This window comes from Halichoeres trimaculatus, unplaced genomic scaffold (genome assembly GCF_033239565.1).
Source record: "Halichoeres trimaculatus isolate MK-OKI-2021-1 unplaced genomic scaffold, fHalTri1.1 fHalTri1_scaffold_11, whole genome shotgun sequence".
Lineage (NCBI taxonomy): Eukaryota > Metazoa > Chordata > Actinopteri > Labriformes > Labridae > Halichoeres > Halichoeres trimaculatus.
Window position 1 is genome coordinate 7,565,735 of NW_027437189.1, and position 25,222 is coordinate 7,590,956.

The 25,222-nt window shown below is 40.3% G+C and overlaps 2 protein-coding genes across 4 annotated transcripts in view; one reads left to right on the top strand and one right to left on the bottom strand.

The window, feature by feature from the left end:
• Window positions 1-25,222, bottom strand: part of src (v-src avian sarcoma (Schmidt-Ruppin A-2) viral oncogene homolog) — a 58,992-nt gene that overhangs the window by 12,582 nt on the left and 21,188 nt on the right. For 2 of the 3 annotated variants that reach the window (XM_074681731.1, XM_074681730.1), the window contains exons 2-5: window positions 12,252-12,513; window positions 10,772-10,871; window positions 7,333-7,350; window positions 6,452-6,550 (exon numbers count right to left, since the gene is read on the bottom strand). In XM_074681731.1, coding sequence (XP_074537832.1) covers window positions 6,452-6,550; window positions 7,333-7,350; window positions 10,772-10,871; window positions 12,252-12,504 — 470 coding nt within the window. In that variant the 5' untranslated portion in view covers window positions 12,505-12,513. The remainder of the gene's footprint in view (window positions 1-6,451; window positions 6,551-7,332; window positions 7,351-10,771; window positions 10,872-12,251; window positions 12,514-25,222) is intronic. The other variant, XM_074681732.1, reaches the window with a different exon arrangement.
• Window positions 1,335-5,526, top strand: LOC141799929 (zinc finger MYM-type protein 1-like). The gene is made up of 4 exons (XM_074682354.1): window positions 1,335-2,320; window positions 2,547-2,649; window positions 3,527-3,811; window positions 5,521-5,526. The coding sequence occupies exons 1-4, from the start codon at window positions 1,335-1,337 to the stop codon at window positions 5,524-5,526; spliced, it is 1,380 nt and encodes a 459-aa protein (XP_074538455.1).

Sequence of the window (25,222 nt, forward strand, 5' to 3'; positions counted from 1 at the left end):
CTGTTTACATGACGAGCGGAGAAAGCAGAGTTAGAGCGGTACCTGTGGCGTTGTGTTGTTCTGCTGTCTGTGAGCACTTTGGATTAGATTTTAGATTAGATTTATTTTTATTTTTTTTAAAGACGACAATTCCTGTGACTTTTCTGGAGTTTGGAGTCTGACGTTAAAGCGTGTTTTTGATCTCCTGAATGAGCAGCGTGTGCTACCGTGAGCCCCTCCCCTATCCAAAACACAGACAGTCCTCACTCACAGCAGATGAAATCACGCTCGTGATATTTAGTTATATATATATATCAGCAGCGGCTGGTCCATAGGGGGCGCTGGGGCTCCGCCCCACCAGTTGTGGAGAAGGGAATTTTTTTTTTTTTAATAATTTTTTGCGTTTTTTAAAATCAATGTCAGTTTTACTTAATGGTGTGTATGTGTGTGCCTACATGCAACCGCGTCATTTAAACAACGTTTCCACCAGCTGACAGTCATTAAACAGTGAATTTACACTGACAGACAGTGTATCATTCTCTCATGGGGCGCTCGGCAAAGTGCCCGTCACTTGCAGCTAAATAGCCAATCCGGTTATGGTTACTAGGGGAAAATGATAAATAATTGGCCAATCAACGTCGCTAAATTCTATGCCTGAAGGGCGCTAGAAAAAGAGCCCCTACGGCTACGTAAAATACGTGACGGTTTATGAATGATAGAGCTACGTGAGGAGCCAGCGAACGTTTTTTTCGTAGTGCGACTCCCAGACTCTATACGGAGGGAAAAACATACGGCGACGAGGAAGAGAGATGATGGCGGTGACGACGGCGGTAGTTCAAGCACAGCTTCGACAAAATTCGGTGAGATCCTTATTAATGTACCCTTTTGAGAGACGGACGACGGAGGAAAAACTGCTCGTTAAGGCGCTAGGACCCGACACGCCTGAAATCCAAATTTCCCAGCAATCCAAAGAAAAAGACAAGACATACAAACGGAGTTTTTGCCGAAGCTGGTTCAACCGTAAGACGTGGCTGACAGGTTGTGGCGCAAGCAATTCACTTTTCTGTTTCCCCTGTATCCTCTTCAAAAGCGACCGATGTGATTCAACTTGGACACGGACTGGACTGACGGACTTAAAGCACCTCTCCGAACGGATCAAGAAGCATGAGAGATCCAAAATTCACATGGAAAACTGCGTAAAGCTGGCTGTTTTTGGAAAGATTAGCATAGCAACGCAGCTTGATGACGGGCACCGCATTGCTGTAAGAAGACACAATGAAGAGGTAGATAAAAACCGTAGTATTTTATCCAAAATCATCGATTGTGTCAAATTTTGTGGTGCTTTTGAATTAGCAATGCGGGGACATGATGAAAGGGATTCCTCAGACAACGCGGGAATATTTAGAGGTTTAGTTGATCTGATGGCATCCATTGATCGGGAGCTGAAGGAGCACCTTGAAAATGCGACCGTATTTAAAGGCACCTCGAAAACGGTTCAGAACGAGCTCCTGGACTGTATGCTGGCAGTTCTGAGAGAAAAAATCTTAGATGAAGTGAAGATGGCGAAGTTTTTAGCTATCCAAGCGGATGAAACTACTGACATTTCCACACACTGTCAGCTCGTCCTGGTACTGAGATACATCGATGGACGCAACAATATACAGGAGCGGTTCTATGAGTTCATCAAGCTACCCAACAGCTGTGCGGATTCAATAGCTGGTGCCTTATTGGAGAGGCTGCACAGCATCCTTCCCGAGGGACAAGAAAAAAAGTTGATCGCCCAGGCATATGATGGGGCAGCAGTAATGAGGGGTGCTACTGGAGGAGTGCAGAGAAAGGTACAGGACATCTATGCAAACGCTCACTACATTCACTGTTATGCCCATCAGCTAAACCTGGTAATGCAGCAGGCAACCTCCCACATCTCCCAGATCGGTCACTTTTTTAATGACATCGGGGGATTTGCTTCTTTTTTCTCAAAATCGAGCAAGAGAACTGCAGTGCTAGATGAGATGGTGGCACACAGACTTCCAAGTGCATCATCAACACGTTGGAACTTCAACAGTCGTGCAGTCAACACAGTCTATGAGCACAAGAATGATCTGGTCAAGTGTTTTCAGACCATCCGGAACAGTGAAGACTTTGATGGCCCTACAAAGAGAGAGGCTGGAGGCTATGTGAGATTGCTGGAGGATGAAGCTTTCTGTTTTTTCCTAACCTTGTTCCATAAGATCATGCCACATGTAGACATGCTGTATAATCAGCTCCAGAAGAGGAACATCGATGCTGTCTACATCGCAGGAATCACCCAGACATTCTTGAACAGCATACAGGCTATCAGGTACGTTAAATGCATTATTATGACAATTAACCTAGCCTAATTGTTGATTCTCTGCCTAAATTTTATGTAGCCTAAGATACTTATATGTCATTTTATTCTAATAATCAATGTATCTGTTAAGTTTAGAGGAAATAAAATTGCCAGTAATTATAACAAGCTTGGGTTTGGTTAATACATCCCTAACCAGTTTTCACAACTGACTCATGAAACTTTTGTTTTGGATCAGGGAGGCTGTTCTTCATCAGGAGTACAGGGGACCTGTTCAGGAGCCACCCACAAAGAAACGGAAAGCACTGGGAGAAGACACACAGCAACATTTGGCACTGGAGGTAAGCACTTTCTAACACACACACACACACACAAACAGAGACATCAAATAATCAAATAAATAATATAAAATCAAATGAAGATACTCACCACTCAAGTTACTGATTAGGTTCATCTTGTCTTCATAAAACAAACATAAGTGTTTTAGTGTTCTTTTTAAAGACAAAAAGGTATGGTTACCTTGACATGTTTCAACGTACTCTGTCGTCTTCTTCAGAAGCTGTCATCCTGACAGCTGTGGCGTGTCTTTTTATCAGCTGTTTCCGATAGTGGCTGGTGGGACAGATTGATCACGTGATCTGTCCCGCCAGCTACGTCCCCCGTTGCCTGGCGGCCTCTGGAGAAGTATGTCCCAGATGTGCGAGAGCTGGAAGGCTCCTTCATCCCTGTTGATGGTGTACGAGTCAATAGAGATCAGGAAACTGGGAAAGGACACCATCAACAGGGGTGAAGGAGCCTTCCAGCTCTCGCAAACATGGGATTCACTTCTCCAGAGGCCGTCAGGCAACGGGGAACGTAGCTGGCGGGACAGATCACGTGATCAATCTGTCCCACCAGCTACTACCGGAAACAGCTGATAAAAAGACACGCCACAGCTGTCAGGATGACAGCTTCTGAAGCAGACGACAGAGTACGTCGAAACATGTCAAGGTAACCATACCTTTTTGTCTTTAAAAAGAACACTAAAACACTTGTGCTCACCACTCGATATAGTAGTCCAGATTCAGTTGTTTATTGCCATATGATATATATGAATTATTACAGTTAACAATTTTGGTTTATCACCCAATATAGGCTAGCTATCCAGAACAATGATTGTAGTGAGACATGTGAAGACCTAATTTTTTCTCTTCTTTAAATTTGTATGTTTTTGCATAGGTATGCGACACCATCATGAGCCATGCCAAGCAGAGGTTTTCTTTCACCAAGCACCTCATCAGTGCCACTCTCTTGGAAGGAGACTTGTTCCAACAACACAGCAGAAAGTTCCCAGATTCAGCACTGGAAACCACGGTGGAAGCCTATCCCTCATTGGACAAGGCCAGACTTAAAACAGAATTGTCCTTGATCTACGAGAATGAGGAGTTCCAGAGTTGCAAAGGTGCTCTGGCTCTCTATCAGGTTTTGATGGAAAACAACCTTGGAGAAACATTTACTGAAACTGTAAGTCTTCTCAATATCATTATCACTACACCAATGACAACATCAGAGTCTGAGAGGTGCTTCTCTACCTTAAAGAGGATAAAAACGTTTCTTAGAAACACTATGCTACAAGATCGGCTAAATGCTCTAGCTATGCTCTCCATTGAGAAGAAAATGACAAAAGACATTCCTGATTTCAACAGCAAAGTCATTGAAAAATTTGCCTCTCAAAAAGAAAGGCGAGCAAAATTCTTGTACAAATAACTCCTGGAATGAGAGATGGACACACAGAGAAACAGAAGAAAAAACACTGAGAAACAGAGACAGACTAAGGAGCAGACACACTGAGGAACAGACACACTGAGAACTAGAGACACTGAGGAACAGAGACACTGAGGAACAGAGACACTGAGAAACAAGGACACTGAGGAACAGAGACACTGAGGAACAGAGACACTGAGAAACAAGGACACTGAGAACCAGAGACACTGAGGAACAGAGACACTGAGAACCAGTGACACTGAGGAGCAGAGACACTGTGTAACCAACAAACTGAGAAACAGAGACACTGAGAAACAGAGACACTGAGGAACAGAGACACTGAGGAACAGAGACACTGTAACAGAGACACTGAGGAACAGAGACACTGAGGAACAGAGACACTGAGGAACAGAGACACTGTAACAGAGACACTGAGAAACAAGGACACTGAGAACCAGAGACACTGAGGAACAGAGACACTGAGAACCAGTGACACTGAGGAGCAGAGACACTGTGTAACCAACAAACTGAGAAACAGAGACACTGAGAAACAGAGACACTGAGGAACAGAGACACTGAGGAACAGAGACACTGTAACAGAGACACTGAGGAACAGAGACACTGAGGAACAGAGACACTGAGGAACAGAGACACTGAGGAACAGAGACACTGTAACAGAGACACTGAGGAACAGAGACACTGAGGAACAGAGACACTGAGGAACAGAGACACTGTAACAGAGACACTGAGGAACAGAGACACTGAGGAACAGAGACACTGAGGAACAGAGACACTTAGGAACAGAGACACTGAGGAACAGAGACACTGTAACAGAGACACTGTAACAGAGACACTGAGGAACAGAGACACTGAGGAACAGAGACACTGTGTAACAAAGACACTGAGGAACAGAGACAGACTAAAGAGCAGACACACTGAGAACCAGACACACTGAGGAACAGAGACACTGAGTTACAGATACACACTGAGGAGCAGACACACTAAGGAGCAGACACACTAAGGAGCAGACACACTAAGGAGCAGACATATTTTTTATGCAGTCATTATTTAGTTTCAGAGACTGCTTTGTGTTACTCTTTGGCTTTCAATTATTATGTGATTATAATTTTTGATGCTCCCATGGCACTGTTGCTGTTCTTTTCAATTAAATGTTGCACGTTTTGCTTGAATAGTTAGGGTATAAGAAAACCATTTGTTCATGTTTAACTTCTGAATTTTCTTCTCAATTCTTTGTATGTCACAATTGAATAGGAAATGTTCTTGTTATTCTCTCATCATAAAACTCAAACCTCCCTTATCACTCACTCACTCGTTTACTGTAGATTTGTGTAGATTCAGCTCAAATAAAACCCATGTTGTGAATTTGTCCCATGAATGTATTGTACAGTATTTTATTTTGTAAAGACTAATACACATGTAAGTTGTTCCTTTTTCTGTGTAACTCAAAGCTATGAAAATAAATTATTTTGGAACTGCCGTCATTTTGTGACTGTTCATTTGAATACTTATGCCTGATAAGTCAGAAAAAATCTGTTGGCACATCAGCCCCACCAAAAAAAAATCTCACCAGCCGCCACTGATATATATATATATATATATATATATATATATATATATATATATATATATATATATATATAAACCAACAGTAAACATAACAGAAGAAAGTTGATTTGTAGTTCTTAACATATTTGTGATGTTGTGTTTTACCTGCTTTCTGTCTCTCCCACGTCATTTCTCTCTCATACAAAGCTCATGACAATTATGCACATGGATAATTATGCAAATTAGACAGCAGCGTCATTTAGTGGCTTTCAGTGACTTCTGGGACAGCCAATAGTGACTTTCACTTACTTACTGAGGAGTTGGCATGTTGAAACTAGCAATGTTTCACTCAGTCTAAATTATGTTTCAAATGGGAAACAGACTCATTCTTTCAGGTTCGTCATGAGTATACATGACAGAATTGATTAAAAACAATCTGTTAATAGTGGATTATTAGGGTATATGGTAAAAATAAAGGTGTTGAAACAACAACAATGTATACTAAACTGAACCAAAAACTGTGGCTACAAAACCGTGATAAGAACCGAACCGTTCCATCCCTAATGGTGTATACCCCAAGGATCATCCAGCATGAGTCAATAACATCTCTTTTTCTCCCTTTTTCATAAGTAGCGTCATATTCACAGCAAGTAATATTGATTTTCTCTTTTAAAACTCTGCACAAAAGCAAGTAACCATCACACTATGCCTTTGAATCTTAATTTGAAATCCACATTGAGATAAGAATCAAAGACTGCGACATTAGCGTGTATTATTTCACATGCTTGATAAAAGAAAGATAAAAGAGACAGGAAGAAAAAAAGGGGGGGTTACTCTTCTGCCTGGATGGAGTCGGATGGAGCCACATAATTGCTGGGGATATATCCGCTATCTCCGGTGGTCAGGGAGCGCGCCAGCCACCAGTCCCCCTCTCTGCACAGATGAAACGATAACACACAGTTTCAGCGAGGCTCATAATCATCATCATCATCCAAAACACAAACAACACCGTGTCTCTGACTTCAAGGGCTGCTGCTTATCAAGTGTCTCAGGATACAACACATTCATACTCAATTTTTGGCATCAGTTTCACTTTAATAACTTCATGAACTCCTGATTTAATTAAACTTTTCCTCATGGAGACACTTGATAAATGACAGCCAGGGTATCTAGGAGTAAAAATAGTCTGTGGGAGTGTATTTTAAACAAGCATGCGTTTGGGTGGGTGTACAACGAGGCAAGATTAAGGGGTTATTGAGTTTGTTGAGCATAAAGCCAGAGATTCAAAGTCACGGGCTGGCTCTAGATTTTTATGATAGCTTGAAAACTTTTAGGTTTTGTTTCACAATTGCACACAAAAAAGGCAGAAGAAGGTCAATCTCGCCTCGTAGTACACCTGTCAGGGGGAGACGATACTTTTATGCTACACTTCATCAGGGAGTGCCTGACTGAAGCTTTGCAGCACTAGATTCACTCAGAGTATATAAAGTTAACTTATAGTTTTTCCACATTAACAGACTCCAGGAGTCTCAGATTGATCGTAGTGCTGCAAAGCTTCACACCAGTTTCTGTGGACGACTACACATGGAGGGCAGAGTTATGTGGTCTGTGCCTTTCAAGTGAGGGGTTTACACAGTGCAGAATTAATACATATGCTTCAGGTGAAACAAACACACAGGTAGACACATAGTAGAGGCCAGATGAGCTTCACAAACCTGCAGTTCACCTTCCTCCTGTAAAAAAATGTGATGGTTTGTGATGGAGAAATGGAAAAGAGATGAAACGGAAAGAGAGGGGTTAAGAAAAACAGAGTTACAAGCAAAAGAAGAACAGCAGAGATAAAAAAGTGCAAAGAGTCTTAAAGAAGAAATAAAACAGTCAACCAAACTAACATTACTGACTACGCTGGGTCTTGTCCTTATCAATGAATACATGACAAAAATGACAAATATAGAAATATAAAAGTAGAAAAGAAGAGCCATCATCTCTTTGGCTTTTAACCTAGCTTGAGACTCTGCTCCTGCTTTAGCGTTTTATGGTTTGTTTTTAGTTTGTTGTAACTGTTTTTATTGTTCTTAAATTGTTTTTTAGTAGTAGGGATGCACCATAGACTGTAAAAAAGATGGATGTCATTTTGCTCGGCTCAAAGTGAGGTCAAAAAATCTGTCTCTCCAGTCATTCCAGATGGGCTGTGGTCAAACTTTAAAAAATCAATACACCTCGTAGAAATGTTTCTTACCACAATTGTTTTGGTGATTTGAAGATATAATTTGGCTGCCTTTTATTCAAGTCCTCTTTTTTTCTGAAAAGTTTTGTTTTCATTAGTTATAAGAGGGGAAAAACAAGGTTTTACGTTATGTTTAACGTTGATTGACAGCTGACATTCTTGTGTATTTTTTCGGGGATTGTAAAATATGTCAGGATGGAGAGTCAAGAAGTGATTAGACCCTCAAAGGAAAAATAACAGTTATTATTTTTGTCACCCGGCTCCACTCAGATTCTCCCAGAATCCCTCACAGTCTCTACTGCTCAGACTCTGGCTGCACAATGGCTACCAATGGCAGTGCCTGTGATTGGGGTATTTTGGCTTCAAAACTGTACAATGATAAATGGTGAAGCCACACTGTCCACTCTACATACAGTCTATTGGATGCGCCAATCCAACATTTCTGGTTCTGATACTGTTCCGATACCAGTGTTTAATAACCTGCATGCCCTACTGTGGGATAAGACTGGTAATGCATTGGGTAAAAGGCGAAAAATGAGTATCCAATTTAAATGTGAAATATTTAAATGTTTACCATCAGAACAATTCTTCAGAGTGTACACAAGTTCTTTTCAAAAGTAAACTTTTATACCCTGTTGACTGGTAATGCAGCTAAAAACAAAGCAAGCATAGAGCTGTTTGCCTGAATTGGTACCATGGATCTCTTCCCACCGATACTGATACCAATTGGTATCGGTGCATCCCTATTTTTTAAGAACAATGAAACAATTTTTAAGTGCCTGCACCCACTGTTTTATTGATTTATTTGTTTTATTTATTTTTGCCTGTTTGTCTTTTATTTACAGCACTTTGTTTCAGTGGTGGTTGTTTTTAAAGCGGTTCATAAACAAAGTTAAGTTGAGCTGAGTTGGTTAAGCAAAAGAGGGTCCCCTTGTACCCATCACAGTCAGAAATGCTGTGTTCCGTTTGTACTCAGGAGTCGGAATTTACGAGTTCTGAGTGGGAAATTTCAACAGAAACGCCTTCTGTAGTCGGAATTTCCTACTGGGAGGTTGGGAGATTTACACCACCCAGCGAGTTCCTAGTAGGAAATTCCAACTTCAGGGGTAAATAGTAACTAAACTCCTGTTATATTCCATTTATTTTAGAGTTTTTGACCAGTTTTTTTTTCTTGCAATAAATCAGCCATATACATAGTATTATTTGATGTTTACATACAGAAATATTGCTGTTATGGCAAGTTTTTGCAACTTGGCAACTGGAACGCTTTTAACTCAGAGATTACGTTGAATGGTGAGCCAAAGGACAAGAGAAGATGGGGGGGGGGGTTAACTGTATTGCTCCTGGGTGTAAAAATAAGTTTGACAGAGTTCAGACCAAGGACAAAAAGGCCAATTTTCTAAAATTTCTGCTGAAACAGAAAACAGCTCTGCAAAGCCAACCAATCCCATGACTTCACAGCTTATATTACTGCAAGATGGCAGCACAGATAAAACCGTACAGTGTTTTTGTTTTTAATACCTTAATATTTGTCATTTTTGTTATATTATCATTGATAAAAATAGGACTCAATCGAGTAAATGTTTATTTAGCTGACTGTTTCTTTTCCACTTTGAATAAGTGAATCACTGTACAACATTGAGATAACAGAAGTAAATGTAGGAAAAGATGCATCATCATATGAACCAGCCTATCAGGTCATCGTGCATGGCTAGTCCAATCAGAAAGCTACAATGAGCCTCGCTGACACCTTATTTGACTGTGATTACCCCGTAATAATCTTTGAGGTGGTTAATGGATTCTCGGTGTACTTGACCCAATAATGATGCAGGTCTTTGGCTTAGGGGGCCAGATGCATGATAATCCACTATTGTCCTCAGCTCCTGCCTTCTAGGTCAGCAGTTTGTCAGCGAGCAGGCAGCACTGGGGGTGCAGCACTACAGTATATGGTTCACTGCCCCTCTATTGATTCATGCTCTTATTTAAAAAACAAGCACGACCTCTCCCCCCGCCCCAAGTTTAAACAGGTTGGCTTTTTACTGAGTGTAACTAGGTCTCCAAAACTGTGTCAAATGTTCAGGAGTTTTCAGTAAAAAGAGTCCTGATGTGGACTCCCAGCAGCGAGATGTGATCAGTCTTTTGTGAATGAAACAAAAATTGTGCAGAAATGTGTCAGTGCTCTGCTGAGGGAAGCCCGTTTCTATGGTTACGGGAGGTTTCAGAGAGACGACAAGTGACATGCATTTAAGGTTGCAAAGCAGCCAGACAACTGAGCAGTTATTATTCATAACATACACGCTGACTGTGAGGGAAGGAAAGGACAAATATGAAGAGAAGTGCTTAAATGTCAAAGGATTCAATGACTTGAGCGTGGAGTTCACTTTTAGTATTTAAAAAGTGTTTTGAAATTAATCTGACAAATTTAAAATGAAGTGTAACAACCCCAGCTGCTTTCCTCATTTAGACTTTTCAAAACTTTATTTCAGCTCCTTTCTCATATTACCCGTTTAAGTAACACTTTATTTTGATAATCCATCCGTAGACACTCAACAAGCTATCAGCAGGTAAGTAGTTGCATTCCCTCTCTTTTGTTTCACTTGTATTTGGCTTTTAACCATTTGATTAAAGAGGCTAGGAGGGGTTTACAAGCATCATGCATTCTTGGAAACCCCTTTATACAAAATCATCTGTGTTTTTCCAGGTTGAAAACTGCATTACCCATGAGCCCCATCTCCTAAAGTGGGAAAGACGATGCTTTTGCTAGAATCCACATTTGTAGGATGCATGACAAGGGAATGCGTTGATTTGTAGCTCCATCAATGTAATAACTGTAACTCTAACACAGCTTAACTTAAGTGTAAGTTTGAACAATCTTGTGTGTGTGTAAAAAAAGGCAACAGATGTTAAATTTTCTGGTATTTCCTTACGTGTTGTTGACTATTTGGAGACGCTCCCCTTTCCTGAATGACAGATCTGAGGCTGTCCTAGACTCGTAGTCGTAAAGCGCCACAAAGGTCGTCACACCTCCTGTAAGGAGAGAAAGAATCATTGTTATCCACATAGAGCTGTTAAAATCACAGTTTTTTATGAGGATGCATCTGCTGACTTTATTAGGATCAGTCAACTGGCTCTATGCACAGATTGCTCCCGCATTGGCATGCAGTGGCATGGGCATTTCCTCTTACCGAAAGAAGCAGTAAAAAGGTGACAGTAGACTTTGATGTGATTGGCAGAGATTAAACAAATACGATGTTTGCTGGAGTTACCTAACGTTTTTGTTAATGATATACAGGGAATCGTCCAGGTATCTAGTACAACACCATGTAACAAGTCGTATTAAGGCTTTAAATGTATGTGTTTTCAGGTCAATCATACTTTAAAGTAAGTTTAATCGTGTGTATATACCTCTGACTTCATGTGTTTGTACTTTTATCAAAGCACAAGGTAAAAACAGGGCTACAAGAGATCTTCCTGAGAGCCACTGATACATAACCCTCTTACAAAATGTATGCTAGTGGTTAGCATACAATAATAAAACTTTGTTTTTCCAGCAAAATATCAACTTTCATCAATGGACACACAAACAAGTGTAATAGTCCTGCACAAGAGAGTCATTTTTACTCCATTCAACATGTTATAGCTCTTAATCTACCAAAAACATTATAGAGCACTTGGTGCTAGCTTGATGCTAACTTACATTGAGAATTCCATTAATATACTATACTAAAAACTTTTTCCAGCAGAATATCAACTTTCATCACTGAACACACTAATAAATGTTCATAATTTACCTACAAGAGATTCATTTTCAGTCCATTCAACACGTTATATCTCTGCTACACCACACAGCAGTGGTTTGGAGATGGCTGAAACAGTTGTCATCCCGTCTTGAAAGGACACTTATATACGATTACACGTTATGTCCTTTATGGCGTAAAAATCAGGCCACAATTCAAAACATGAACATAACTATTAATATTTGATGAAAAACATTCAATGTTATTATTCAGTAGCACGGCATTCTACGGTAACCAGAAGTTTACTTGCCACCAGATTTTTAACCAGCTATACGTCATGCTCGCTTGTGCATAAGGCCTTTTAACTATTCAGTCAATAAAATGTAGAAAAAAACAGAGGAAAAATGCTCATCACAAAGCAAAGGGACATATTTAAATATCACAGGGAGTCAAAGCCAAATATTTTTAAAAAGCAAAATGAATAAAATCTGGAATTCTTAGATGCAAGAATCTGCATTTAGCAGGTATTTGACACTTTTTGAGGTGAAATAATTCGGATATTCTTAAATCTTTTAAAAACGGTGTATTATGAAAGGGTTAATGAGCACATCCCTCTAATAGCACACCGAAAACCTCCTCAGTAAACCGAGTCCTTGAGCTGCTGCCTCACCTGCCAGTGTGATTCTGTTGGGAGATGTGACACTGTTGTTGTCCACGCCTCCAAACAGCGCCAGCTCTGCGTTATTCGTCATGGACTGATTCCCGCCCAGACCTGCGTCCACAGTCGGGCTGCGATTGGGGGTTAAAGACTGTTGATTGGAGTTGAGGTGGTGGCCACCAGCCCCTCCCCCAGAGCTGAGGTTGCCATCGAGGCTGCGGGTTCGCTGGCCTACATCCTTGGGTTTACTCTTGGATCCCCCCATGGCCAAGGCCTGTGACACAAACAAATGGACTCGGATTAAAAAAAGACACGTACTGGAGATTGCATTTTGAGGTAATGTAGAAGATAGATTATGTAATATTTTTCATCAAATAGACAACCTCTCTTATGTCATATTTTAAAATGCATTTGCTCTAAAAGTTCCCATGAACACTATGCGACCAGATGCTGAAATCAGAGACGGAACAGAGAGCACGGCTCTAAACCCGCTGAGACGCAGTGTCATGAAGACCACATGAACCAAAACTTCCCCACGGACGGTGGAGCAGCTGCCACTCCTCGGATTCATCACAGGAATGAGATCCACTTCATCCCACTGCCACCAGAAGCACACACACACACATTTACACACACATAGACCACAGACACACAGCTACATGTCACACATTCCTACATGCACATGTGTCAGACACAGATGCTCAGACAATCTCTCTGGAAATTATTATGTGGTGATTTAGCCTCACAGCTAAAAAGCAATATGCTATCAATCTTTGGCGTAGCGCTCAGTTATTTAAGTAAAAACCAGAAACTAACAGGATGCTGGTTTGGCTTAGCGGTTAAATCATCCACCTCATGTATCACGGCGATAACTCTTTAAGTTCGCAGCTGGTCCTCTGGAAAACAATATCCTCACCCTCTCTTCCTGGTATTGTACTCTTTACTGCCTGGTCCTCAAAATAGAAGCTTTAAACGCCCCAAATATGATCTTAAAAACCAAAGAGACTAACAATGAGGATGATTATGTCAGTGCTTTGTAGCCACTCTGACGGAAAAATAAACTGATTAATGTTTTATCACAAAGTACAGCTGAGTCTTGTTGGAGTATGATTCACCTTCGAATATTCAGCCACGATCTGAAATACTGCAAAAGTTTGAAGCTGCAGGAAAATGCTCTAAAATCACTTTATACTAGGGATGAGTGCGCACTGATACCAGGTATCAGTATCAGGCCAATACCGGCAGCTGATGCTCAAGTCCTCCTCCCCAGTAGGTGGTGCTACATTGCAGGGTCTGACACCAAGGCAAACATGCATTAGGTCCTATTCAGACAACATGAATGAACCTGGAAGACTGTTTTATATTTTCAGTTTATTTATAAAAAAATATATACTAAAACTCCAACAGTTGTTTGTTTTTACACTTTTGATCATAAATCATAAACTCAGAGAGAGTTTTTTGTATTTAATTTTGGACTTATTAGCAGAGTAACTGTGCTGCCTTTGTTCAAAATGAAACTTTACGTATTAAAAGTACTAGTGGTATCGGTACTCAAGTACTCAAGAGGGAGTACTCATACTGTTATTGGTCTGAAAAAAAGTGGTATCAAACATCCCTTCTTTATACTCTTTTCTTGTGGTCTATTGGCCAAAATTTGATATTAAAGAGAGGGTACTGTGCTTTTTTTAGGCTTCATTCTGTCCCTCTGGCACCTTTACATGATTTGCATCTCAAAAAAAAAAAATCATTTTTTTTGTCACACTGTTGTTTTAGAAAACCTTGAATTTAGGTGCTGACACCTCAGCTGCTGTCTCTTTAAGACTCTCCACTCTACAAACCCCCTTCACTCTGATTGGCCAGCCCTCTGGAAGCCAGGTGGGGGGCGGGGCTATGGGGAGACCTTGGTGTTTCAGGCCTTTCCCTTCAAACATTTCATGAAGTAGTTGGGAAATCCTTACATGATGACCCCAAGAAGAGATGTGAAGAGCTTGTACTATTTTCAGGATGGACCATTTTGATCTGTTCACAGATAGTTTCAAGGATTTCCGCAAAATATAAATATGTAGCTGTGTAAAAAAATATGGGAAAGCGTTACACCCATAGACTCTATAATTAATGGACATAGTCTCCCCGACGTCACCTGTCTGTTTCTGAAACAGACTTTTGAAGCAGATCGGCAATTGGGTCTTACTGGAAGAGACGGGGGCTTTGAGTACAGCTTTAGGGCGCGCCTCAGTTAAGTGAGCTGAGCTGTGCCTCTGATTGGAAAAGCTCACAATCTTGATATCCTCTAAACTTCCAAGTTAAAAAAAAATTCACCAGCCGTACAGTGTGTGTCGATAGTAAAATTAGCAACTCACACAAGTGACGTTTTATTAACCAGGCTATAAATATGTCGATTTCTGTTGTAAAAACAACTTTTTTTTTGCTTGGTGTGTATGTGACTTCTGGTACTTCCAGAGCCAGCCTCAAACAGACACTTGAGAAACAGCAGATTTTAGCACTTCCGCATTGTCTCATATTTTTACACTGGATGTTGCCACTTGGTTACACCTCCCCTTTAAAATAAAAGCAGTTGCTGTGGAAATGTAAAACACAAACTCCCTTTAGGTCAGTGGTTGTGGATTGTATTTCCGATGCAGAGGATTGTGGATGAAAATAGCCAAAAAAGGAAGAAATGCATTTGGGATACAACAACAACAACAACATAGATCAGATGTGGCAGAACACCCATGTACTTTTGGCATGCTGCGTTTGACATACACAAAGTGGGACAAGCTAAATCTTCCTCTGACACACTAAACAGTATGGAGGCATGAGTAACAGAGAGCAGCCTTCATCAGGGCCATGCTTGGTGCTGGGTTTATCAGAGCTTGTCTGCTGAAAACAGCTGCCCCTCTGTGATTAGACTGGAGCCTGGTGGGAGATGGGAAATTAAGTTGTTGGCCGTAACGTGTTGAATTGTTACCGCGGTGTCAGCTTTGCTTACATGATAAAGTTACAAACGAAACAGAAAACTTAGTTATGACACATTTTTGCAGATTCAGATCCATTTGGGCTCTCCACGTGGAGCACATTCTCTGAGCATACTTCCCCTCTCGTTTTCTCATGTGGCAGATTGAACAGAGTCTGTGAAGTGGTTTCAAATCAGCAGTGTAAGACATGAGTGAGTTTCAAAAATGGGCAAAATTTGAGATACTTTAACAAGCCTGAATGAAAACCGGTCATAGGTCAGGAGGGCAGTTTTGGATTGGTGTGGCTTTTATCTGTCCCTCTTCATTAATAAAGCCTCACCGCCCACTCCCTCATGAAGTAGCTCTTATAACAGCTTAGTGTTGGGAATCATCACTAAGCCAAAGATAATTTAGGGGCTCAAACCCGGGCTATCGTAGAGAGATATCCACAGGGGGCCTGATAGGAAATGCTAATTTAGACGCTGAAACAGTAAAGTGGGGAGGCCTGGGACCCGTCTAATGAGGGTCAGAGTGCGCATACGAAGTGTCGGGCCACTCTGCCTTCTGCTCACATGCCCTGCCGGACTGTTGCTATTTAGGAAGCGGAGCATCTGTTGGATGTGACGCTGGAGTTAGCTGATGCATGAGCCCTCCGCCATTCACAAGCAAAGGGCCTAATCCTAATCAGGAGACAAACTGCTAAACACGGGCCAGAGGGCACGCTGGCAGTCGGAGAGATGCGATGACATATGGTGGAAAATGTCAGGCACAAAGGAGAAGATGGTTTTCTAAACACGGAGAGGAAATAGATTTGTCTGACATTAAGATGTTTGTTTTTTTAATGGCTACCTTCTTTTTTATTATTGCAAAACAGCAGCACACTTCAGATAAAGAAGAGAGATCTTCTAGGTGTTCTTCTTACGCTGCAAGTTGTGATTTTTCTATTTTATTACCTCCGCCAAGGAGGTTATGTTTTTGGGAGGGTTTGTCTGTTTGTCTGTGAACAACATAACTCAAAAAGTAACAAACAGATATTGATGAAATTTTCAGGAAATGTTCAAAATGGGACAAGGCAGGAGTGGTTAAATTTTGGAGGTGATCTGGATCACCGTCTAGTTCCAGGATGTTTTTAAAGGATTCTTTATCTTTGTGCGATAGGGCTGTTTTCACCATATGTGTATATAACTCCACGATAAATGGTCAGATTGCTTTGCAAAACAATACAAGACAAGGTCACCATTTTTTCTGACAGATGTAAAAGGATTGTTGGGATTATATTCTTGGTGTGTGGTAGTGTAGTTTTTGTGTTTTGCATGTCAGAGCAATGAGGTGACTCATGGCACTTATTCTGTAAGATCTTGTTGACACTTGATGGATTTGTAAAAATTGTACAAAAATGCCTGGCAATTTCCTGTTTTAATTCAAATATTTAACAGTATTATTTGCTACATTTGTACATTAGTTTTAAAATTACTATTTATCTTTGCATTCTAGGTTATAAAAATGAAATGCTGCACACGTTTGTGGTTTCCACTTTGAAAACACAAGACTTTTTTCTACTTTGATTTTTTTTCCGAACAAATCAAGGTCCAATGTGTTCATACACCAAAATGCATACATAATCAATAATAATAATAATAATAATAATAATTGTTAATGCACATATCGACTGTTGCCAGTCTGGTTCCATTGTATGAATCAAAGCAACATCCCATGGTTAAGTCTAAATATCGAGATATATATTGTATATCGTGACATGACCAAAAAATATTGAGATATGGATAAAATGCCATATGACCCAGGCCTTATCCGGAATATGAAATATGCACTAGGTCATCATCATTTTCAACACTGTCAGGTAACAAATTATTGTACAAACCCGCTACTAACACCAAATTGTAGCAGACAGTCTGCTGAAAGGGAGTATAACATTAAAGTAGGAATAAAGTGTTGCGTAACAATCACAATATGCTTGCAGTTTGTTTCTTAAATTTTTATGTAGTTTTCATGTTTTTGAATGCTTTCTCTGTGACCTTGCCATGCACTGTAAAGTGCTTTATGTCTGTCCTGGACCTCTCGAATAAATGTTCAATCCAACATTGTGGATTTAAAACAGCTTACTTCTTTTTTTAGGATGAATAAAGTGCACTAACATGCTCAATTTTCATTGTTACAGGTCTAACAGATGAAATGTAAATGTCCAGCCCTTTGGCGCTTCATGTCCCCACATCTGTCCCCACTCGAGTCACTGAATACCTCTCATGTAAAGTAAGTGGAAGCGCACATGAGCACATCCAGAGGAGCAGCGAAGCAGCTCAGAAATACATATGAAACAGGCCGAAAGCTGCAGCAGGAAAAATGAGAGCAGATCGAGGAGGGGGGTGCATGACATGGGGAGGGGGGGTTCATTTTAGGTTGGCATCCTGAATGGGTGAGAAGGGGGAGGTGAGAGGGAGAGAGGAAGTGAAGAGGGGTCAATGGGGGCGGACAGTCAATAACAAACCCTGGGGCACGTCTGCATAAAAAGGGTTTCCATCCCTGTGAGTGTAGCAGTGCGTGCAGGTTGGCACTGGCGCGCACAGACACAAAGATGACGGGTGGCTCAGGGAGCTGCTCTTTGTGTGATCCTCCTTCTCCCCGAGCAGACTGGTGTCATGGTTAATAAGCCGGCAGAGGCAGAGCACAGCGGGACGCTCCTTCCATCATCACCAGACGTCAGACACGTTAAAAGCCTTCTTGGTTGCTCACAGATGAGGCTTTCGCTTTGAGGTGTCACCGAAATGAGATTAACACCACATTATGTTTGCAGAGTTGCTAATATGGTGTTGACTCTGCAAACTTGCTGAATATCAGAAACACGACAATCAAGCTATCAGTCCTTTAGAAGGGAACTAATCCCCATGTATTTTGATAATCTGCTGACTGAATTTTCATCTTATTTGCTGATCATGAAGTTGATTTGTCTCGTTTAAGCTCTAATCTTTTCCTATGACTGTGTTGATGGTGGTGTTATGATATTCTCATCTTCTCTGTTCTTAAATTCTCACTGAAAAAGCGCAAAAATGGTAGCTAACTATCATTTGGTAAATGCCTCTCTGTTTCCTGTAGGTTTTATTTATTAAAACTTCTGTGAAGGCCACTGAGATGAAGACTAAAGAATAACGTGACGTTATTTCCTTGGAGCATGTTGTATTTATCTTGAATGTTGGATGTGTCCAAATTTACATTGTTTTGCTTTAAATGAAAATCTTATGGTACAATATGATACAGGAGGACACATTATAGTGTGATACAATACTATGGTATATGGTGTAATATGACTTGTTATCAAACAAAACAATTTGATACGATAGAGGACAGCACATCACTATAATATGTTCCGATCAAGGGGCAACATCTGGTTAAAAATGAAGCCTATGCGGAAGTGCTACACTTGCTGTTTATCAAGAATCCACTTGAGGCTGGCTGCAGAAAGACCAGAAGTCACGTACAATCCAGCCATTAAAACAGACTTTTATGGCATATTCACAGCCTGGTTCAAAAAAACCGTCTTGAGTGTAAAATGCTGATTTTATTGGCACACACTGTGTGGTGAGTGAATTTTTCTAACCTGGTGGTTTAGAAAGTTATTAGGATCATTTGATTGTCCAATCAGAGACACAGCTCTGGTCACATGACTGACGGGCACCATATAGCTGTTTGAAAGGAAACTGGTGACGTCGTGGAGACTACATCCATGTTTTATACAGTCTAAAGTTCTGATACAACACCATGCATTACAATATGGTATGGTAATACAATATGATACAGTACAACATGATATGGTAAGGGGTGCACCGAGCACTATTTTCTGGCCGATCACCGAACTTTAAAAAGCCTGACCTGCCGATACTGATTTTTATTCTTTATAACTGACAGCATATACTTTCAATGTTTCAATCTTATATTGTTAAAATCATTGTACAATACCCGTGAAACAATCAATTCTTTATGTTTTAACTTTAACAACCAATAAAGTGTCCTGAGTTTTAGGTCTCAGAGCAAAAACCAACAAAGGCTGGCTGTCAGACCTTGCTGGAGGTTTATGAGATCAGTTTCACATGTAAGGATGGGCCAATCACAGATAACCCAAAATTAAGGAAATCGGCATCAATCGGTGCATGTCTAGATATGATATTATATGATAAGGTATGTTACCATACGATTCAATAAACTACATTAGGGTTTGATAGGAAACGATACAGTTCAGTGAAACATGATACTTAAGATATATAACAATAAGATTCAGTATACTAAGGTATGATATGCTAGGATGTGATATACTAAATTGCTGTATAAGATATTATACAATACAACAATACACTAAGGTTTTATACATTATGATATGAAACAGTATGGTGGGTAACAATAAAATGGTATGATACATGATATGATATGATATGATATGATATATAGTATGATATGATTTGATTTGATGATATGATAAATGATATATGATATAGTATGGTATGATATGATAAATGATATGATATGATATGATATGATATGATATGATATGATATGATATGATATGATAAATGATATATGATACGATATGATATGACATGACATGATATGATATGATAAATGATATATGATATGATATGATAATAAGCAGTGAAATATAATACACTAGGATATGATTTGATATGACACAATGTGCTAAGGTCAGATACAATAAGGTCCAATACGATAAGATACAACATGTTAAATTTCTATGTGATAAAGTACTATACAATATGACAATAAGATAGGGTATGGAACGATATGATATAGTTTGATGCAATAGGGCGTTATATGGTGCAATACAATGCAATGGCATCATATGCTTAGGTGTGATAGATGCAATATGAACGGGTACTATATGATATGAGAAAAAAAAAGATTTGATATGATACAATCTGCTCATGTAAGACAAATAAGGTCCGACACAATATGGATACACAATAAGATAAAGTATGATACAAAATGATGAAATAAGATACTAAATGACATGGTACAATAAGATGAGATACAGTAAAATGCGATAAGGTTTGATACAATATGCTACCCTATGATACGATATGATGCAAATTAATAATACATGATGCTGTATCACACAGGGGTTTAAGTAGAACCATAATCTTTTTCACATGAAAAATGGAAAAAATATAAATTATACACAATTTCAGTCATAATCATCAAACAGCCCTGCTTTCTTTAAGGGCACTGAATCATCAATAAGTGAACACCATCAGCTTCACTTTCTTTCCCTTCAAAGAACGAAGAGGAAAGAACAAAGAACAAATAAAAAAAGGAAAAAGCAAACTATCAAACTGAGAAGATAATGAAATTCATATCGTGTTCTCAGTGTTTCATTCTGCTGAGTCAATTACAGGATGGCTTTGAAGGTTTGATGTACTCAGTCGCCCTCGATCAAACTCTGTATAATCCTTCTCTCCGGACTTTCAGGGAAAATGACGTCACTTGCATACTTTGAGGTTGAATAGATTTGGGTTCTTTTGGCCCACAGTGCCCTCATACTCTAACCCAGACGGCAACAAATTCACTGAAAACTCCCTGAAAAGGGAAGACTGGGCTGAGTAAACATGAGACAGAGCATTAGCCGAGTCTCAGGCCTTTCTTTACACTCAGCTTCTAACAAAGCGATCTTTTGTCAGCTCACAGCAGGCGGCATAAACAAGACACAGACGTGGCCCTGTGGCTTCCAGGCTGCCAGATCCTAGTGTGTTTTAGCTCCAACAGCCAGCAGGACATATGAAAATGGATAAAGTCATGAAGCCAAACAATGTCAGGCTTCGCAGGAATCATGTCTGTGTGTGTATCATCAGTAGTTAATGGTAAGCAAAGCCTGATTCTGGCCTAATAGAGCTGGAGTACAGTAACAAGCATCTTCTGTCTGAGAAGCAGAACAGCATGGAAATCCCTCAGGCGAGTGGAGGGGGGTGTGGTCGGCTGGGTGGGGGGATTTGCTTAATTATGCATAAGATCTGACAATAAATTCCAAATCCCTCAAGTCTCCTGGGCTCCTGCTTAATGGGAATAGTCTTTTAATATTGCTGCTGGGGCTGTTTTCCCCTAACAGGATGCTGCATTTTGCTTTCTCTTTTATTTCACATGAAAAGAAACAATCCAGTGGGTTCTGAATGGTTCTCTTTCATTGATTCAGCAGAAAGAAGGTGGTGCCATTCATCCGTTTTACAGCCTTTAGTGATGGGAGTCTTTGTCAGAGAGGCATCCAAATGCTAGTCCAATTTTCCCTTGTATAATAAAAGCTTTTTATCAATCTGCTTATTTCATTAAAAATGGTCTTTTCATCTTTTCAGGGCCGATCAAAAGTCATCAAGATGGAAATAACAAGTTTGCGTCAGATGCTCTCTTTGCAGGGTGAATGTCACATTTCTCTCCATGAACCTGAAGCAAACAAATAACACAGAGGGAAACAGAAACTATGCAAAGTGACATGTTTGGACTTGCACTGTCAGCTACAGTAGACCCCTTTACTCCTACTTCACTGAGTTTGTTGCTGCTAGCCTGGGGTCTAATATGTGAACTGGGCATGTTCCTACAGTCCTAGACTGACAGACAGACCTGGGTTTTTAAACCCTGGGGTGAGAGGTTGAAGGTCATAATTAAGCCATAGAGGTAACACCATGATTACAACAAGAGGGCTGTTGTTTTAACTCTGTTGTGTTCTAAAATAATGAGTGTTTCTGACTAATGATGGTTGTTTTATTTCAGCCTGTTCACCTATAGTGATGGATCACTCGGGTAAGCAACAGGGATTAATACAAAGCCCTCTGCATTTTTTTCCTCTGACGCAAAAGACAACATCGACAAAGAGAGACATGAGTTCAACAGTGTCAAGAGTATTATTCAGTGTGTCATGTTTAAAAAAAACTGACCAAGTTAAAACTTGTAATTTCTCGTAGAATTGTAAACAAGATCTTTGAGTTATCATGATACATGCACATTCAAACTGACCCCTTTGCACATTGTGAGCCTGTAGTTGTACCATAATGAAACTGCCATCATCACATATTTGTACTTTTGTATTGATCCTGCAAAAGCATGACCCTGATGCCATGGTGTGAAATTTTACAGTGTTAACTGAAGCCGGAGAGGCACAACTTCGAAACACACAGCACGAACACACACACACACATAACACTGCTCCGCCTTGTCCAATCTCTCCTATTACAGGAAGCCCTGTGATGGCACCATCAGTTCCTCTGGTGCCAAAACAGCAGTGACTTTCAATTTGAAAACAATACATAACAAATGTGTAGCTACCAGCATGTGGAGATTGACTTTTACTGGGAAAATCAGGCTACAAGACGGTGAAGATTTAACTGGGCGTGGTCCCTGTGGTGTGGTTTCAGATGATGGTGGTCACCTAATTGGAAATGCTAACTCAATCTAAGAGGAAGAGGCAAATTTTAGCCACCTGACAAAGAGCTACACTACCCTAAATGCTTCCAAAATTCTTTGTTAATTACATACATGTATAAATTTCAGTTATTACCCCTGAAATATAAACAAATAAGGAATCAATTTTATATAAAACCTTGCACCCAGGAAATGTTTGATCTGTTTATCACATTTCTTTGTTGTTGCTGGACGCTTGAAGTGACTAAGCTTGGATAACAACGGTATACGTGGTGAAACATGGGAAACACTGCCATATGAGCACATAGGTAGAGCAGTTTTCTACAGATCAGCTATGTGAATTATCTCAAGCTTTTTTTGGTTGTTTGTTTTTGGATTTCTCTTTTATTGTACTTGGACAGCAGTAGATCAGCGGTCATGGGCTGAAAAGTTTGGGAACCCCTGCTTTCACCAAGCAGTCTGGTTTAGGTCAGTACAGTTTGGTATAGGTTGGCTCAGTTAAGCTTGGTCGTGTTTGTATTTCCACAGCCAACCATGCTCCCCTTGTGGTAGGGGGCGTGTAAGCTGGGTGCCGACATCCGCATTGGTAACATAATAGTGAATAATGAAGAAAAAAAAACGGACACAATAAACAAAGAGCATGGATGGAAAACATACAGCACTTTGTCCTCTTTGTGATTAGCATGTGGCTCTTTGATACAAAGTGCAATCAAGCTTTGTTTCAGAAGAAGAAGTCTGTGTGCCGCCAGGAGAAATACAGCCGCCAGGTAAGTTAGACCAATCAACAGTCTGCATTGTTTTAGCTCTAACGATTGGATAGGTTTGGTCTGACAACCCCATGAAAAGGTGCCAAAAAGTGCGACGGCTCGTCTCAGTTATTTGGGGGTTTGTCCCGGGATTAGTCAGTGGCCACGCCGGAAAATGGGGCCGTGCCGAGATGAACTGAACTGGCATTTAGACTATGTGCATAACTCTTTGGTATTGTAATGTTTCAACTAGGCATTAAGGAATTCCTATCACTTTTATTAAAACAAGAAAATAGTTTCATAGGCCATACCTTATTTTGATATAGGCTCCAAATGTGTTCATTTTTGTGGTAAAATTGACTTTTTAAAAAATGGGATTTGATGTAGATTTCTTGCCTCAAGTGGACAAATTGATGAACTAAAGTCTGTGTTGGTTTCATTTTTCAACATCAGAGGGTGCAGCTTCATCACAGTCTTAAACAGTCTATACTGTTGCTTAAACTCTTAAACTCTTAAATTCTGTATTACTACTGTCTTTCATTTAAGCTGCTGCAACAAAGGAACTTCTCCCATGGGGCATCGATAAAAGGATACTCTATTCTATTCTATTCTATTCTATTCTATTCTATTCTATTCTATTCTATTCTATTCTCAAACAGACGAATTGATGCTTAAATTTGCATCAGACTTCCTCTTAGAGATGGGTACCTTTCACATTTTGAAATAACACGCTACTGATGCTTATTCTTTAATATATAACCTTGCAATTCTGTGTTCATGTCCAGCATTGAAAATCCCCTATCTGGTACTTTTGACAGAATTCGATCGGCACCTATAAAAGTACCTAATTTGGTACCCATTCCTACTTCCTCTGTTTGTTTTCTTTGTATCTTTTTATCAATGCAATTGTTATTTATAAGAACATGTATAAGAGATACACAAAGGGGCAGACAATGGGCGTCCTGCAAGTTATGACCAAGTGAAGTGAACAGGTGCCAGGCTGCAGGGAGATATTATCCTGTTTTTATTGCATTTGCATGAGCGTTCAACATTCAAGATTGCTTTGTGTGTGTGTGTGTGTGTGTGTGTGTGTGTGTGTGTGTGTGTGTGCTTGTGTGCTGTGTTCACGTGTCCTGAGGAGGATTGACTCAACTTTGATGGATTGTAAAACTGAACTCCGTCCAAATCAGATCATGCAGTCCCACACTTGACCCGCTATGACCTCATCCCAAAGAGATTTTTAATTTGATAGCGTATCAGTGAAACCAAAATGCAGGTTGAGCAGATTTCTGATTAATCTAAGTCTTTTTGTTTTCTTTTGAGAGGGAACAACAGATGTAGTGCAGGGACAGCCCGTACTTGTGTGTCAGCAGGGAGTATACACAAGTGTGTGTCTGCCTCTGAAAGCGAGTGCATGTGATCCTAAAGTCGCTCTAGTGGATGTATTCTTTCATCTCAATGCTCTTTATGTAATTACTACGGGGGGGAAAGTGGGATCGAGGATTTGGCTCCTGCGTCAGCAGCCACCAATCGTAGCATAATCCAGCCCTGCTTGTTCTGTCCAGATTATCAACATCTATTCCCTAATCTTATTCGCCAAACGCTGTGATGACATTCCATCTGGGGCTTGTACACAACACGGGTGCAGCAATGACAAGACAGGACAGACCGGTCAAACAACTAGTGCTGCTGCTGCTAACGCTCCGAGCACTTCTCTGATCCTGTCTCAACAAATCCCTCTGCTGTGGGAAAACAGCAGAAAATCTCCACCGAGCTACCCACACAGTTTGATTAAGTCACTTAGCGCTCGTTATTTACCACGACAGGTGGGCTGGTTCCTGCTTCTGGACAAACA